General features: G+C 36.6%; 1 protein-coding gene across 6 annotated transcripts in view; it reads left to right on the top strand.

Moving 5' to 3' along the window:
• LOC127138720 (uncharacterized) overlaps nucleotides 1-14,370 on the top strand; it is a 48,227-nt gene that overhangs the window by 20,391 nt on the left and 13,466 nt on the right. For 5 of the 6 annotated variants that reach the window (XR_007808841.1, XM_051065216.1, XM_051065219.1 and 2 more), the window contains 4 exons: nucleotides 1,802-2,302; nucleotides 8,287-10,572; nucleotides 11,085-11,248; nucleotides 11,342-11,497. Coding sequence is in view for 5 of the 6 variants with exons in the window: in XM_051065216.1 (XP_050921173.1) it covers nucleotides 1,802-2,302; nucleotides 8,287-10,572; nucleotides 11,085-11,248; nucleotides 11,342-11,497 (3,107 nt within the window). In the remaining variant the exon portion in view is untranslated. The remainder of the gene's footprint in view (nucleotides 1-1,801; nucleotides 2,303-8,286; nucleotides 10,573-11,084; nucleotides 11,249-11,341; nucleotides 11,498-14,370) is intronic. The other variant, XM_051065217.1, reaches the window with a different exon arrangement.

The raw sequence follows: 14,370 nt of genomic DNA on the forward strand, positions 1-14,370 counted from the left end.
TTTGGCAGTGTCATAGTACATGAAATTTTCTCCAATTTCATTTGTCATGGTGTTTAGCAGCCATGACATTACTAGACTGTTTTCTAGTTGCCATTTTTCGAGGGTTGAATCCCCCTTTTTTGGACACTTGGAGTCTCCTGTGATATAACCTTCCTTCCCTTTTCCTTGAAGGTAGATTTTGACTGAGCGCACCCATTGATTGTAATTCTGGCCATTCAATTTGTGACCAGTGATAGGAAGAGCATGTCCTTCAGCCAAACTGTTGGCTGAATTTTCTGCTTTAGTATCTGCCATGGGTGGTGCTCAAGATTTAGGGATGGTTCAGATCTTGTGCTCTGATACCATATAGAAATATATTGTATATTTCATTGTGATAGGAACTATTACATTGTACGGTATAAATAGGATACAACAAGCTGTACTAACTTGTTAATAAACAGAGAAATAACTCCGTATAATTCCTGCTACCTAAATAAGGAAATAATAATAATAGAGAATAAATCTATTTACACCACTGTTTTGTAACAGCTTAACAAATCATAATCAAATGATTATGATTTGATATGTGTTAATCTTCAACAGAAACAAAGTCTATCGATCGGACCATGGGCTGTCCACCGTTAATATCCACGTATTAAGCCCAAAAAAAGTGTTAGACGTGAGGGGTGTATTAGGAAGATCCTAAGTTCCATATTGGTTAGACATAGAGTTTGAAAAAAGTTTATACTCACCTTACAAGTCATTTTTATAGAGATGAGTTAGGTCCAACTACATTTTTTAAGCTATCGATCGGATTATGAGCCGCCTACCGTTTATATCCAAGCACCAAACTTAAAAGAGTGTTGGGCGTGAGGGGTTGTATTGGAAAAGGTTTCAAATCCCACATTAGTTAGACATAGAATCTCTAAAGAGTTTATAATATAGAGAGTGACACCCCTCACCTTACAAGCTGGTTTTGTAAGGATGAGTTAGGCCAAATTCTAATATTACTGGCTTGTTGTCGTCTTTGTTTTGGTGTTTTCCATCATGGCTATGTATAGAGTATCTTCAACTTGAAGTGGCCTAGCAAGCCTCTTCCTTAGCCTACTACTGCTAATATGGTGGCATCGGTAATTCTGTATCTGGTCTTTCTCATTCTACTCCTGTTAGGATTTTTTATTTTGAAATCTAGCAACTTTGATGCCATAGATATCAATCCTCCTATTTTCTCTAAATCCACATGTTAACAAGCTTCTCCTTTGTCATTCTGTCCTATTTGCACAGGGCTACCCTGTTAATTTGATCTCTATCTGTCAGCTTGTTCATTCCCTCATTTGTTCCATGACTTTTATGCTTGATTCTTTAGTTAAACAGCACAGGTGATTGTAACAAGATTTGAATCACGCGGGCTCTACTATCTTTAACCTTCTTCCACTATATGTGTTGTAACTTTATTGCTGCCTGGCATCCAAGTATAAACAAACTTATCTAAACAGTTAATTATCTTTCCCATTTGCAATTATTTGAGTGTGAGTCTTGTCATCTTGGAAAACCTGTTAAAGGTTTCCTTTCCAATGTCAATAAGCAAGCTATGACTCCTTCAAATGTTTGGGGTGCTAATCATGTTCCTTCTGTTTTGGGGTACAGAATACAAATATTGTCATATTCTTTGATGATTTCTTAATGTGTACTTGGATATTTCTTAACGTGTACTTGGATATTTTTAATGGATTGGAGGGTCATTTGACTTTCTTTTTCCTTTTGTAGAATTTTGTGAGGTTTGGGTATATTTTACATGTGCTATTTTGGTATGAATATGCAGTGGCTCGCAGCAGTGGAGCTGGGTCTCTTAAAGGGTCGTCATCCTCTTCTGACAGATATAGATGTTACAATAAATCCCTCTAAAGGATTAGCTGTTGTGGAAGAAGTTAGGACAGATAAGAGTCCAAAAGTCGGAAAATTGTCGGGGTCAGATCCATATAATGGGAACTCTACCGACCCTACTATAGGTTTGCTTGAAGAAAGTAAGAATGATGCTGGCCTCCACTTTAGGCTCCAACAAGATCTACAACAGAACATTGAGCATAGAGATGTGAGCTTACAGGTAAAAAGTCAACAGAACATTGAGCATAGAGATGTGAGCTTACAGGTAAAAAGTGACCCATTACCGCAGAATAGCTCCAGTGGTACAGATTTGATTGGAGAGGAGAATGCTGCATCAGCAGATAGTGAACAAGGCCGTGTTCTGCAGACAGCCCAAGTAGTAACCAATATGCTTGATGTTACCATGCCTGGTACTCTTACAGAAGAACAGAAGAAAAAGGTAGATCATAAAGTTTTCTATTATCAAATGTCATTTCTATGTTTGGAGGTTGTTTGTATGTTCTGTCTTTCATTAATGTAATAATCTTTCCTGCTAATAGTATATGTATGGCTTTGTAACTATCACAACTAACTTACTATCAGCTTCACAACTAAACTTACCTGAATTAATTAACTTTTAACAATATATGTACGACTTCTGAAGATAATTGCAATACATGTCTCTACATCCATCATATGTTAGAAGATTTCCTTTTTATCATATCGAAGTGTTATATTATTCAGGTTTTACCTGTGACCCTTCATACTATTTATCTTTCATTTACTCATGAATATTTGGTGAATCTTTTGTGAACTTTCATTATGCTTTTTATGGAATAATCAATACAAAATCAAATGATTCTGTTTGTACAGCTCATTAAGGATTAGGATTAATGTAATTACTTAGCTATTATTTCCTGTTCTTTTCTGTAATTAGAATTAACATTCATGGGAAATTAATTCCCCTGATTCTTAGGTCAGATTTCTCTTTCAAATCCTGCCTTATGCAGTCTATAAATACAGCATATGTAATTCTCATAAAACATAAGGAAATATACAATATATTTCTACATGGTATCAGAGCACGATCTGAACCATCCCTAACCTAGCGCCGCCAAACTAAGGAGGATCCCAAATCTGATGAATCGCTCAAAGTGGAGACTGGATCATTTCCGACAGTTCACACGAAGGGCTCACTCAACTCATCACAGGCCATAAATTAAATGGTCAAAACTATACCCAATGGGTAAGGTCAGTCAAGATCTTCCTCGAAGGAAAAGGAAGGGAAGGCTACACAACGGGGGATTCTAAATGTCCCGAAAAAGGAGACAAAAACTTTCAGAAATGGAAACTTGAGAACAACCAAGTAATGTCATGGCTGCTCAATACCATGACAAACGAAATTGGTGAAAATTTCATGTTCTATGACACTGCAAAAGAGACATGGGATGCAGTGAAGGAAACATACTCAAATGTTGACAATACATCTGTCATATTTGAGATTAAAAGCATTCTTCATGACCTTCGACAGGAAGAATCTTCTGTTACTGAGTATTTTAATAGACTTAACAAACACTGGCAGCAACTCGACATATATGAAGAGGTTACATGGTGTTGTACAGAAGATCAAAAGAAATATAAGGAGCTGGTGGAAAAAGATAGGATTTACAAGTTCCTATTGGGGCTAAACAAGGACCTAGATGAAGTTCATGGAAGGATCCTTGGAACCAAACCACTTCTCAAAATTCGAAAAGCCTTTTCAGAAGTGAGAAGGGAAGAAAGCAGGAAGAAAATCATGTTGGGAACACCTAGCTCAGTTCCGTACAGCGAGAGCTCTGCAATGGCAGCAAGAGGGAATCAGCCTCGGCCACCACAAAAGAAAACCCGCCCCTGGTGTGAACACTGCAAGAGACCAGGCCACACAAAGGAAACATGTTGGATCATACATGGAAAACCTTCAGAGACCAAATTTTTCAAAGGCAAGGAGGGAAGAGGTAACACAACATTTAACAATCATGAAGTTGAGGTATACTCTAATTCATCTCTTTTTAGCAAAGAACAAATGGAGGCTCTTCAAAAACTCCTTCAGCAAACCATGTTAACTGCAGAAAAAGGTGGTACTGCTGTAGTGGCTCAAAGAGGTAATTACTTATATGCTCTAAACACTAGTAAGGAAAAAATAAAATCATGGATTGTTGACTCAGGGGCTTCAGATCACATGACTGGAGATTTTACTTTGTTTAGTAGTTATTCTCCATGTCCCTATAACTATAATGTTCGAATAGCTGATGGTACACATTCTAAGGTCATGGGTAAAGGATCAATTATCATTTCACCAAATATTACACTTGACTCTGTTTTGTATGTACCTAAACTGGATTGTAACTTGCTGTCTATTAGCAAGATTACAAGAGATTTGAAATGTGTTATTAAATTCTTCCCTAACTTGTGTGAATTTCAGACTTTGGAGTCGGGGAAGACGATTGGCAATGCTGAAGAGTGTGCTGGACTCTACCTCCTTCGAGTGGAAAAATCAGAAGAAAAACTCAAGAATAATTGTCATGTTGCAGCTGCAGTTTCAAGTGATAATAATCCTGTAATGATGTGGCACTATAGATTAGACCACCCAAATTTCATATACTTGGAAAAAATGTTTTCCTCTTTATTCAATAAAAACAAGGAACATTTTCAGTGTGAAATTTGCCAATTGTCTAAACATACTCGAAACCATTACTCACCCCAATCTTATAAACCCTCAAAACCTTTTTCATTAATTCATAGTGATGTATGGGGACCATCACGAGTCCACAACATTGCAGGCTCGAGATGGTTTGTCACCTTTATTGATGATCACACACGTGTTACCTGGGTGTTTCTAATGAAGAAAAAATCAGAAGTAGGGAGAATATTTGAAATTTATCATAAGATGGTACAAACACAATTCTAAAGCAATATTCAAATACTTAGAACTGACAATGGCCGTGAGTATTACAACCTTGCTCTAAATTCCTATCTTCAAAAGATTGGAATTGTTCACCAAAGCTCGTGTGTGGACACTCTCCAACAAAATGGAGTTGCGGAAAGGAAGAATAGACACCTTTTGGAAGTGACTAGATCAACCATGTTAGCCACAAATGTCCCACAACACTTTTGGGGAGAAGCTGTCCTTTCAGCAACTCACCTTATAAATCGAACACCCTCCCGTATCTTTAACTTTAAGACTTCACTCTCCACACTTCAAAACCTATTTCCAACCAGCAAAATCTTTTCCTCTATTCCATTAAAAATATTTGGATGCTCAACTTTTGTCCATAACCTCAATCCTCACCGAAGCAAATTAGATCCAAAATCCATCAAATGCATTTTTCTTGGTTACTCTCCTCACCAAAAAGGATATAGGTGTTACTCTCCCCATACCAAATTTTTTTACCACACTATGGATGTAACCTTCTTTGAAAATCAACCCTATTAGACCAAAACTGGTATTCAGGGGGAGCATATAGAAAATTCAGAATACCAACTTTTGCCTCTTGAGCTAACCGAACATGACAAAATCTTACCAAATCAAACCGGCAACACTCAATCAGCCGAACCTATGCCTAAACCAGCTGAAAAATTACCAGACCAGACCTCAAACATTCAGCCGAGTGAAAGGACAACAGAAGTTGTGACGGAAACATAACCAATTATAGTTTCAACCACATCTCAACAGGATTGTGATCCAAAAACAGGCAAGTGGAAGGGTTTTTGTTATAAAAGGAAGGAGGTAAAGTCAAGCAAAGCTCCAATGCAAGGCCATGAGTCAAACCAGACTCTAGAAAATGAAGTTCCCACAGGTAATATTCTTCCTAACTCTGAACATGTTGATACAATAGATATTGATATTCCTATTGCTATGAGAAAAGGGGTTAGAACTTGCACTAAACACCCTATTGAAAAATATATCTCCTATGGAAAACTATCACAAAGTTACAGGTCCTTTGTAGCAGCTGTTGACAACATAGAAGTTCCAAATAATATTCAAGAAGCATTGCAGAAACCTGAATGGGCAGCAGCTGTAACAGAAGAAGTTCAAGCACTTGTAAGAAATGGCACATGGGAGATCACTGCTATACCAGAAGGGAAGAAAGCAGTAGGATGCAAGTGGATATTTTCAATTAAACACAATGCTGATGGGAGTATAAACAGGTACAAAGCTCGGTTGGTTGCAAAGGAGTTCACACAATCATATGGGGTGGATTATGAGGAGACTTTTGCACCTGTTGCGAAGCTCAATTCTGTCCGGGTTCTATTATCTTTGGCAGCAAATCTAGATTGGCCCCTACACCAACTAGACATAAAGAATGCATTTCTAAATGGAGAGTTAGAAGAAGAGGTATATATGCAAATTCCTCCGGGACTTGAATCACCTGGAACCGCTAACATGGTGTGTCGACTTCGCAAATCTCTATATGGCCTCAAACAATCACCAAGGGCATGGTTTGATAGACCAACAAAAGTTGTCAAGCAAGATGGTTTTGTTCAATGTCAAACAGACCATACCATGTTTGTCAAGCACTCTTTGGATGGGAAGACAGCTTTGTTTATTGTCTATGTTGATGATATCGTAATTACGGGATACGATGATGAACAAGTCAACCAGTTAAAGAAACTTCTAGCAAAAGAATTTGAAGTCAAAGACTTGGGACAACTCAAGTATTTTCTAGGGATGGAAATTGCACGAACAAAGAATGGTATTTCAGTTTCTCAAAGGAAGTACGCTCTGGATTTACTTCAAGAAACAGGTATGCTTGGATGCAAAGCTGCCAATACTCCCATAGAACAAGTAAAAAGGAGTGAAGATGAGAATGTACCAGCTAATAAAGATAGATATCAAAGTCTAGTCGGAAAACTAATCTATCTAACTCACACCAGACCAGACATTGGTTTTGCTGTAAGCATGGCTAGTCGTTATATGTCAAATCCAACTGAAACTGACATGAGAAATGTGAACCGAATTCTCCAGTACCTGAAAGGTACGCCAGGCCGAGGACTTTATTTTCAAAAGAACTCAAACAGAGGCATTGAAGTCTACACCGATTCTGATTGGTCAGGATGTTTATCTGACAGGAAATCAACTACAGGCTACTGCACATTTGTATGGGGTAATATGGTAACTTGGAGAAGCAAGAAACAATCTGTTGTGGCTAGGAGTAGCGCAGAAGCAGAATTCAGAGCTATGTCACAAGGTATTTGTGAAGGAATTTGGCTTAAGCGAATGCTAGATGAGATCAAAATTCCTACCAATCACCCCATGAAGATATTATGTGATAACAGGGCTGCTATTAGCATTGCTAAGAACCTGGTACAGCATGATAGAACAAAGTATGTGGAGATAGACCGACACTTCATCAAGGAGAAAATTGATCATGAAATTATAAGTGTTAATCATATTCCATCATGCCAGCAAACTGCAGACATTCTAACAAAAGCCCTTCCAAGGAACATATACGAGAATATCAGATCCAATCTGGGTATGATAGACATCTACCACCCAGATTGAGGGGGAGTATGGAATAATCAATACAGAATCAAATGATTCTGTTTGTACAGCTCATTAAGGATTAGGATTAATGTAATTAATTAGCTATTATTTCCTGTTCTTTTCTGTAATTAGAATTAGCATTCATGGGAAATTAATTCCCCTGATTCTTAGGTTAGATTTCTCTTTCAAATCCTGCCTTATGCAGTCTATAAATATAGCATATGTAATTCTCATAAAACATAAAGAAATATACAATATATTTCTACACTTATTTTCTAAATTATTTTATATACTTTGTCAGTATGGTATTCTGTTGTTATTTGCAATGAAATACTTGTCATATGGACTCTACCTTTTAGTTCAAATCACAATGCAAATAAATAGTTGGATTAAGATGCCTAGTTTATTGAAGTGTTAACCTTAAAGACGAAGGTTTTAAGGCAAAGAAAAAAACTTCATCAATGTTCTTATACTCAGCAATTCATTTAAAGATAACAGATAGTTTTGGATAACTTGGTTAATTTGTTTCTTGGGGGTTAAGCAACCGTTTTTTTCTCGAAAACTTTGGTACTCTAGTGTTGATCTAGCAGAATGTGACACGTTTTTTCCTCACTTGTTTTGTATATCTTTATTTTTGTTCTTTTATAAATATTAAATATTGTTGAGTTCAGAATCTATAAGAATAAGTTCTTCTATTTATATGTTAGCTTTTTAGTTTGTCTTCTACAGTGTGCTACAGGAATTCTCAATGACTTTGCGTTTTGTTAGAAGAATGTCTTATTTATCCTCATATTTGGCACGAGTCACTTGATTTTTTATATTTTTTTTTAATATCGTGTCAAATCTGTAATGGTTTGTCTAAATTCTGGATTAGTGTTAAAATTTTGTATTTGCAGTGACGCTTGAAACGAAATTTCCAGGTATTAGCTGCTGTGGGTCGGGGTGAGACCCTCATGAATGCTTTGGAAGGCGCTGTTCCAGAGGATGTTCGTGGAAAGTTAAAAGAGGCCGTTGCTGGAATTTTACATGCACGTGGCTCTGACTTGAAGTTTGATAAAGTTCTCGGCATTGCTCGGTCTCCTGATTCATCACCAGGGCATAAGAACGAAGAAAAGTCAACAGAAGCATCAAGTGCAGAAGTCAGGAAAGATCAGTCCTCTTCAAATCAGATGAAAAATACTAGTAGTTCTATAGATGGCTCTGATAAAGTTGCAAGTGACATGGGTGAGCCTGCAGATGGAATAGAGGCAGAAGTTGTCCGTGTAGAGAAACATTCTACAAGTTCAGCTCAATCTCAAGAATCAAACAATGAAGTTGGTTCTTCCGGTTCTTCGAAGGAAAATGGAGAGTCTAGAGAAAATAATGATACAAATGAGGATTTAAAAGGAAAGGTTGTTCCTGATATGGATCATAGCGAGAAGGGATTAGAAACGGGTTCTGAATCGTATACTCTCAACCATCCTGATGCAACAGGTGGCTCTGAAGCAGAAGCTGTTACTGAACAGAAAAGCCAAAACAGTGGAATAACTCAAACAGAAACAGAGGAAAATAATATCCCGAAGGTTGACCAGAAAAATCAAGATTTCTCTAATGGTCAAAGTAAAACAGAAACAGCATCGACTGATGCAAAAGAAGAACCTTCTCCTCCAATGTCCTCTGAGCACCAGGCAGTGGAAAGAGAAAGTAATCGCGATGAAAATAAAGATATTCAGAATATACAGCAAACTTCACCTCAAACTAACTCTTCCAGTTCAGTTCCCGTGGCTCCTGGCTTCAGCGTTTCTCAAGCATTTGAAACCTTAACAGGGATGGACGATTCCACCCAAATGGCTGTCAACAGTGTTTTTGGTGTGATAGAAAATATGTTATCTCAGCTTGAGAATAACTCAGATAATGAAGCTGAAGTCAAGGATGGAAAAGCTATTGAACATAAGCTAGACGAACAACAAAAAAGTAGTAGCCAGAGCAATGATTCCAACATGTCCGGAAATCCTTCTCTAGATAACCATCATGATGGCATGTCCTTGAGTATTGATTCATGCCATACGGAAGAACAACTAAAAACCCTCAGCATAACTAATGGAAGCGGCGCGAGTGATTCTCAAAATTGTTACTCTAATGATCACCAAGTTAAGAAGCCTAGTAATACAAATAGTCAACTGATTGATAAAAGATTTCTATTTGATGAATGGGATGGACACAGACAGGTAAATAGGATGCCAGACTTCATAGCTGGAGGTTCATATGGATATGGGAACTCTCCGTACAAAAATTACCTCCGCAAATATCTTGTTTCAGAGATTCGTGCCAAAAAACTTGATTTAGACACAACAACTGCATTATTTCTTGATTATTTCCCAGAAAATCAGAAACTCTTGGAACAACCACAAAACATGGAAATTGCTTCTGCCGATGCTGAAATGTATACGGAGGTTGGGAGCAAGATGAAACCCCACTCATCTGCAAAATCTTTTGATGAAAAAGAGTGCATTGAACCACCATATGTGATAGTAGATGCAGAAAAGCAAAAACAACCTGTTAGAGAGTTCATCACTACAGACACTGAGAACGTAATGATTCATACTGGCGATGACAGGTCAAAAGAGTCTATCCAATTTGTGAAAAACAAAGTACTAGATTCTTTGAAGATGGAAGTTGGTCGCAAGCTGAATGCTACGGAAATGATAGAAATGAAACCAAAGCTTACCAGAGATATGGAGCATGTGGCAAATACGGTTTCACTAGCTGTTGGAACTAGCAAGGGGCAACTACTCTATTCCGAATATCAAGGCCATGATGTTGAGGGTGCTGTAGGAAAGGTTGGCACTCTTGATGGGGAACATATCATTAGGGCAATTTCATCTTCTGTTCAGCAAACAAGCTGCCTAAGAAAAGTTATACCTGTTGGTGTTATTGTTGGGTCCATCTTAGCTTCCTTGAGGAAATATTTTGATGTAGCTCCACATCAAGAAAATGGCCAGGGAAGATCTCATGCCCTTAGTGATGAGGAGAAACCTGGTGGAAAGAATTATGTCATTGATGATGCAACAGTGGCAGGTCAAGTACCAGATGAGAAAACCAGTTTGGACCATCCCATCAAGAGAGAACTTGTAGAAAGTGAATTAGAAGATTCAAACAAAAATACTTACATGGTTGGTGCTGTTACAGCTGCTATTGGGGCTTCTGCTTTACTCATGCAACCAAAGGTATTGTTTCAGTCTCTTCACATGCTTTCAGGGCTCTCTACAGTTAATACCTCTGTGCAAGATAGGGATCAAGTGTTCTATTTTATCACTTGGTTACTTAACCGCTTTCTAGATATAGGTTTGGTACTGAGGTATGTCACGATCCGTTGGATGTTCTTTCAAAAAATTGATTTAAAATTGACCTAAACATGTCTAGTTTCTCATATATCATCTTAATTGCAATCTATTCAACTGTGTGGTTGTTCACTCATTATTTAGTTTTCTCTTGTTATGACCCTTTTCTCAATTTACATTTTATCGAAGTTGTTATGATTAATGACTTTTCTCAGTCAATTTTTGAAATCTGAAAGAATCAAGTTGATAATAAACTGCCGTAAGTTGTGTAAAATGGAAGCGAGAACAGAAAGTGGTCAAACATATGGGAGAAAAATATATTTACTACAAAATTTAACTACCAGTTACTAGTAAAGAAAAGTGTTTGGTTTTTTTTAGCTTTAATTGCTCTATTCTAGGATACACAAGGAGAAAATGAAAATCACCAAAAGAAGCCAGAAGAGCTCAAAGAGATAGTCTCTGATAATCAGAGTAACATAATCACAAGCCTTGCTGAGAAAGCCATGTCGGTTGCTAGTCCAGTTGTACCTACCAAAGAAGATGGTGGAGTGGATCAAGATAGGTCAGACAGAATACATATATTACCACTATACAAGCACTCCACTGTTCTTTTTCTGCTATAATAATTTGACATACGGCTTCTCTTTCTGATCAGACTGGTTACAATGCTAGCTGATTTAGGACAGAGAGGTGGCTTGTTAAGGCTAGTTGGAAAATTTGCTTTGCTATGGGGTGGTATCCGTGGCGCAATGAGTTTGACGGACAAGCTTATCTCAGTCTTTCATTTTTCTGAGCGTCCGTTGTTTCAGAGGTAACTTAAACTAATGAATGTTCATTCCATTTCTCTGCTTTCCTACACTGCTGCTGCCTTCCAGTTTGGAAATACCTGGTAGAAAATAGAAACCGTGTTAATTTAATCATAATCAATTGCTCGTTTTGACTTCTAGTGGAGAGGCAACAGTATTATTATTTTTTGAAACTGTTTTGGAAAATCTACTGACTTCCTTTTAGTTAGAAAATTTATTGATTCTGCCATCAACAGTGCTGCATGATCCCAATTAATTAAAAAAAACAAACTAATATCCGTGTCTATTTGGCAGTTTTTCTCATTTTGTAGAATTTCTTGACTGCTTTGAGGGAAGTTCAATCGTCTAGGTTTATTAGGATGATTTATGAATGTTGATGTTTGTTATGAATTAACTACTAGTTTTTTCCAGAAGATTACAATTCAGTTGTGATAAGAAGACTATTTCTCATCTCTCATTTTACTTCTTTAATTCGGGATAGATTGGTCATTTCATCTTAATTAAGTATGGCTATAAATCCTACTTGTTGGGATTTCAACGGATGAGATGGCCCGAAATGTGTTTATAAATTAAAAACATTGCGCATCTTGCAAGTTGGTTTTATAAGGTTGAGTTAGGGTCAATCTAAATTTTGAATGGTATATGTTAAGAATGTGTGATTGGGCCTAACTCAACCCTACAAAACCGCGGTTGGTAGAGTGAGGATTGCCCCCACTTATAAACATATGTTCAGGTCATATATTTTCCGATATGGGACTCTTAACATCCCCCCTCACGTCCAGGACTGAACATCTGGAGCGTGGAAATAAATGGTGGGTGGTCCGATAGCGGAAACCATAATAGGTGGTCCACCGAATCTTAAACGAGGCTCTGATACCATGTTAAGAATGTGTGGTTGAGCCTAACTCACCCTTACAAAATCGGTTGGTAGAGTGAGGATTGTCCCCACTTATAAACATATGTTCAGGTCATATACTGTCCGATGTGGGACTCTTAACGGTATATAAGCCTATCTAATATAGGAATTTCTTAGTTACTTACACACCACTCAAAAATATTAAAATGCTTCATAGATTTCGAAGATACACCTCCGGACGCACCAACTACACACACTTCATTCGTTTTTGAGTCACACTCCAATTTTATGAATAAATTTATTTTGGAAATGCATTTTCGAAAATTTATTTCGGAAATCTATTTTTGAAAAGTATTCGAAGCATTTTCGGAACCTGCTGAACAAAAATAAAACAGCAGAAAATATGAAAAAGGTCCAACAAAATTTGAGTTTCACAAAGGAAAATAAATGCCTATCATACATATATTTTTCCATATTACCGTTACACTCTGACGCTAAATTGTGCAAAAATGCCATAACAGAACCTAGACTCCTTATTGTCTATTAATTTTCATCCTGTTAAAAACTCAAATATGGTATGAAGCATGATGTAAATTGTAACACATCAGCACTCAATTAAAATAAATTTTATTGTGCATTAAATTGAAATGCTACTTACCACTCAAAGGGAGATTCAATAGAACATTGTACGATTGACTTTTGTAGAGAAATTGAGGAGGTTTAAACATAAGTTTATGCGTTTTTTTTTTGTTCAACAGGTTTCGGAAATACATTTTTGGAAATGTATTTTCAAAATAAATTTATTCATAAAATTGAGGCGTGACTCAAAAACGAATGAAGTGTGTGTTTGGGGTAAGTTCGGAGATGTATCTCTGAAATCTGGAGGACATTTTAATATTTTCGCGTGATAGATAAATAATATATAGAACGCATTAAAAAAATTTCCTCCAATATTTATTTCATTGGGCCACTGCTATTGGAATATCCGAGTCATGCTCTAGTTGTCTAACAAGATAATCCCAATCCATAGTTTAAGTTTCTTATATATGGCACAATAATGAGTAAGAGAATAAGTTTTATTCTTTCTTAAAACTTGCAAATTTACAAGGTTCAGCGAAGAGGCTTAAGAAAAGGCCCTGTTGAACTACACTCAAATTGAACACTGGGGCTTTTTTTTCCTTTTCGATAAGCATCATTTTTTTATATTTTTATAAACACAAGCATCGATACTTCAGCACATTTGTTTTTAATGTGAAACAACGAAGACAGCATGGTGGGTAACTTAACATCAACTTTATGCAATAACAAATATTGTCTATTCAAGACTGCTATTAAAATACTAAAGATTAAGAAACGTTTGAATAAATTGTGTGATTATATCATTTTTGAAAAACATTTAAATATCTCTGATACTTCATATTTATCTTTCATAAGATAGATCCAACATAGCCGTGTATAATCGTCAATAAAAGTCACAAACCACCTTTTTTCTAATTGAGTTGTAATTTTAGAGGGATCCCATACATCACTACGGATTAAATAAAAATGTTTGGATGCATGATAAGGTCAAAAGGAATAAGGAGTTTTGTGACTTTTAGAAAGAACACAACTTTCACATTCAAAAGAAGAACAATTAACATTTTTGAATAAATCTGGAAACAAATGCCAGAGTCTATCATGTCAGAGTATTATTTGATCCCTCACAGAGGTAGAACTGATACCACTAAGGCCATGAGCTGTTTTATTCTCAAAATCATCCTCAAAGTAATAAAGTCCATCCATCATTTTAGTACTGTCGATCATCTTCCCTGAATTCCGGTCCTGAAAAATACGTTAAAAAATTTCACATTGAAATTTGAGTTTTTGCAGATTTTACTAACAGAGAGAAGGTTATATGAAAATTTTGGTATGTGTAGCACATTTTTTAAATCAATGTGCGTAGACAAAATAATTTTTCCTTCTCCTGTAATTGGTGAAAAACTTCCATCTGCAATTCTAACTTTTTTATTTCCAGGATAATGT

Source organism: Lathyrus oleraceus, chromosome 4 (assembly GCF_024323335.1).
Source record: "Lathyrus oleraceus cultivar Zhongwan6 chromosome 4, CAAS_Psat_ZW6_1.0, whole genome shotgun sequence".
NCBI classification, from domain to species: Eukaryota; Viridiplantae; Streptophyta; class Magnoliopsida; order Fabales; family Fabaceae; genus Lathyrus; species Lathyrus oleraceus.